The sequence below is a fragment of the Kryptolebias marmoratus genome, linkage group LG10 (assembly GCF_001649575.2).
Source record: "Kryptolebias marmoratus isolate JLee-2015 linkage group LG10, ASM164957v2, whole genome shotgun sequence".
In the NCBI taxonomy this organism is placed as follows: domain Eukaryota; kingdom Metazoa; phylum Chordata; class Actinopteri; order Cyprinodontiformes; family Rivulidae; genus Kryptolebias; species Kryptolebias marmoratus.
Window position 1 is genome coordinate 22,629,905 of NC_051439.1, and position 3,991 is coordinate 22,633,895.

Here is a 3,991-nt window from a genome sequence, read left to right on the forward strand (position 1 = left end):
CATAGCATTGGAACAATTTATATCCACGACGAAAACCTTTCTAAAACCACAAAAATCCCTTCCTTCATCAGAATATCCTACCTGTTAAATATAAGTGGGTAGCACAAATAGATCTATGCATTAAAAGCAGCAAGTGTCTGAAAAACATTATAACTTACATCCAAAAACTTACAAAAGCACACAAAAAACTTCAAAAACACTCCACAGAAATAATTTTTTTTATGTACAGATATGCATCTTTAATGGTTTAAAATAAAAAAAAATAAAATAAGAAAAGTTTAGTTATTTCCATGGAGTGTCCAGAAAGAGGTGTTGTTCAGCTTGTAGGGCACCACAACTGCTTCCACCCACCTCCATCATCATCATCATATGAAATTACTTTTTGTCACAACAAAAAATAGTGGCTGGTAAAATATTTGAGTGGCTGGTAAAACATGTTTAATTTCCACCCCTGGCTGCAACTCTTGGAGACTCAAAAATAGGAGAAAACAGACAACTTTTTCTGTTGCAGTCTCACTGTTGCTTGTGTGGAAATCACACTCTATTTCTGTGTCCATTATTCCAATCAAGTTTATTTCTTTAGCACATCTAAAAGCAGCCATCTTTGGTGAAGCTTTAAATATAAAAGCAATGCAGACGAACTAAAATGCAATAAAATACTGAAATATATTACTTGTGTGTCCGCCTCCACCCACAGTGGCAGCCGCCCCGCATTTATAATTTAGCCTGGGTTTTTATCGTCTGTAGACGTGTGAAAACCCGGCTCTAGAGCGATAAAGTGGATGGAAACTGACTTGAGAAGGGTTCGAGACAAAACTGAGACAGGACTGAGACAAGCGCGACAACTCTGCAGCTATTATGGGAGCGCAAACTCTTTGAACGTGTTCAAAACTAAAGTGACAAAACGTTTCGAGACGATTTGGAGACTCACCAGTGCAAATTAGTCTCCAACATTCATAGCCCGGAGAGATACTGGCTGTTAAAAAAAGGAACAAATGGGCTCCAAAATAATCAAATCCACCTAATTATAGTCAGAACTGGTTGAATGGAACTTGTCTATAAACAAACACTGCTTTTTCCCTAAAGTTGCAAAACTTTTAAAATGTTTTTGTTTTCATGTGCAAACCTTTGAAATAAAACTGACTCATTCACAGTGGTGTGACTTTCTTTTAGATTAAATATATGATAGTTCATTAATAAAATACAGTATATGCCACCTTTTCCTCTTTAACATTATTTTTTTTATACGTTTTACGACACTATTCACAGAGCCCCTTAGGAGAAAATATATTCATATCTAAAACCTTTTTTTTAACTATAAAATATGTATTTATATATATTTTTTATTACGTGGCACAGAGACGCTTCCTTCCCCGCCCAGAAGGGGCGGAACCAGAGGGGAAACGCTTCTGAACGGGGGGGACAGAATTTGACGCAACACCAAGCGCCACGTCAACACAGATGGGTAAATATAAGAAGAGGTCTCACTCTGACCGATACATGAAAACACCATAAATGTCTCGTTTCTTTCTGGGATTTTTTTCTTTCGTGTTAAAGAAAGAAAAGAGAGCAGAGAGGCTGAGGTGAGGATCATCGTAAGATGCACGTAAAGACAATTCTGAGTAGAAACTCAGAATTATTAGTTTCCACATTTCTAATCAGAACATTCAGGTGGAGGTATCACTCTGAGCAATGTTCGGAAACCGAACGTGTCCGGATTTTCTGTTTTATTTTAAAACTGATGTCTCATCATTTAAAAGTTTGACTTCTCAGGAAATCTGGACAAAATATAAAACCGTATTCAGCCAACTTTACATGATCCAATTCATTTATGGTTATTAAAATGAACAATTCAGTTTTTCTTTCTGTAGCCTAACTGCTGCTTCTTCTCGCACTGAAACACAGGTTAGTGAATTATTTAAGAATTTAAGAGTATTTATCATATTTATAAAGCTTCAAAATCATTTGAGTGAAAAATGATGGATGATTTTTAGTCAAGATTTGAATTTCTAGACTGTATTTAATACATAAAACCTAAAAGAAAATCAGTAAATAAACAGATTAGATGTGGCAATTAAAAGACAAACACTTGATCAACATCCACGTTCATATTTATTTAATAATCGGTTGGAACGTAGACGGATCAGTAAATCAGGACAATCTTCACCGCGACAGACTGGGACTCCTCTTCATCGGTCCTTCACTCGGGAACAATAATCTGACTGTAAGAGCTTTTAAAACGTCTGCCTGACGACGTTTATTCAGTTGGATTTTCCTGTTTGTAAGAAGACGAGTTAAACCATCACCTCCACCTGAAGCAGGTGAGCTCAGCCTCGGTTAATGTTTTAAGTCAGACATAATCTTTATTTATTGATTAGATATTAAAACTTCTGGAAGTCAAATAAAAAAAGGAAAGACGCAGTTTACAGTGGTGCAATACAAATATTTATTATGACAAAAATACTGTCACTAATCCATCTCATCACTGTAATCCTGTGGCATCAGCTCGTTTAAAGGACTGACTATGTTTAAATTTAAACAGAAACCATTTACACAACAAAAGTAACGAGGCCCATAAACGAGGGGCCTCGTCTTCGTCACTACTCGTCCGTTAAAAGCAGCCTTCCAGGATGGGCTACTCCTTCAAATTAAAAAGTTTATTCTGGTTTTGTTTTTTTGAATAAAAGAGATCTTTATTTGTTTGGTAGTGCAAAGCAGCAAAAGACAGGTTGCCCCACCTCTTCCACCTGCTGGGAGGCGAAGCGTTTCCGTTGTTTCTGTCATTTTTAAGGCAGCTGGTTGGCCGGTGGTCACATGTTGTTAAATCCCATCATGCCTTTCATGTTTCCAGCGGCGCCCTGCTGGAACTGACGCATCATGGACTGAAGACCCGCCATGCCCCCTGAAACACAAACATTAATTATTATTAAAGGTTTCAAACTAAGAGCCGAGGAGAAGGAAGGAAGTAGATTATTTTATGTAGGATCTATTAGCACTTAAAGTATCTGTAGACAATAACTTAATATGTGTAAATTTAAGACTTGGAGCCATTCTTGTGTTGTAGCAGCCATCTTGAACTGATCTGACTCCAGTGATTATTTTCTGAAAGTTTCATTAAAATCCATCAAACGGTTCAGGAGAAATGTGTGATCAGTTTGTGCTTGGAGTTTAAGTTAAGGATGACCCTCAGCTACTACCACACCAAGTTTCAGTCCAGCGGCTGGAAAACGAGACGAGCTGAAGCCAGTTTTGTGTGGCGATGGTCATTAAGTGAGCAGGTCTTACCCATGTGATGCAGGACTCGAGGGTCCATCATTTTGGCCATCTGCTGGTTCAGTTTGGCCATCTGAGACGGGTTCACGTTCTTGGACATGTCTCCTCCTGAAAACCACCACAAACATCAGAGTCTGGTTCCACGGACCGCATGTGTCTCTGCTCACCTTTAATCCGACAGTTTTATTGTATTTATCAGTCCCTCCAGGATTTCACAGGCATTTTCCTAAAAGTTGCAATTCTTTTTACTAAAATCAATAAACAACCATAACTTTTAATCTATAAACCAAAAATACTTCCTAGTTTTGGAAGATAATTCCCAACAAACCAAGTTTCGAGGAAAAAAAAAGTTAAAACAACAAAATTGGCCACCAACAATCGATTAATCAGAAAGGTTTCTGGATCAGCCGTGAGCCTGATGGAGTCCAGAGAAGATAATAAAACTTAACCATCCAGATCAGAGGCGTCCAGTCCTGGTCCTGGTCCTGGAGGACCACCATCCTGCAGGTTTTAGATGTTTCTCTGCTTTAACACAACTGATCTGAACGACTGAGTGATGAACAGAACCTGAGGAGCAGGGCCAGGGCCAGGACCAGGACCAGGACCAGGGCCAGGACCAGGACCAGGGCCAGGACCAGGGCCAGGGCTAGGGCCAGGGCCAGGGCCAGGGCCAGGACCAGGACCAAGAACAAGACCAGGGCCAGGGCCAGGACCAAGA

At 39.3% G+C, this 3,991-nt stretch overlaps 1 protein-coding gene across 1 annotated transcript in view; it reads right to left on the reverse strand.

Annotated features, from left to right (window-relative positions):
- Positions 1 to 2,422: 2,422 nt before the first annotated feature.
- srp54 (signal recognition particle 54) overlaps positions 2,423 to 3,991 on the reverse strand; it is a 17,573-nt gene continuing 16,004 nt past the window's right edge. Inside the window, exons 16-17 of the mRNA XM_017437643.3 lie at positions 3,286 to 3,381; positions 2,423 to 2,902 (exon numbers count right to left, since the gene is read on the reverse strand). Of these exons, the coding sequence (XP_017293132.1) occupies positions 2,811 to 2,902; positions 3,286 to 3,381 (188 nt within the window). The 3' untranslated portion in view covers positions 2,423 to 2,810. The remainder of the gene's footprint in view (positions 2,903 to 3,285; positions 3,382 to 3,991) is intronic.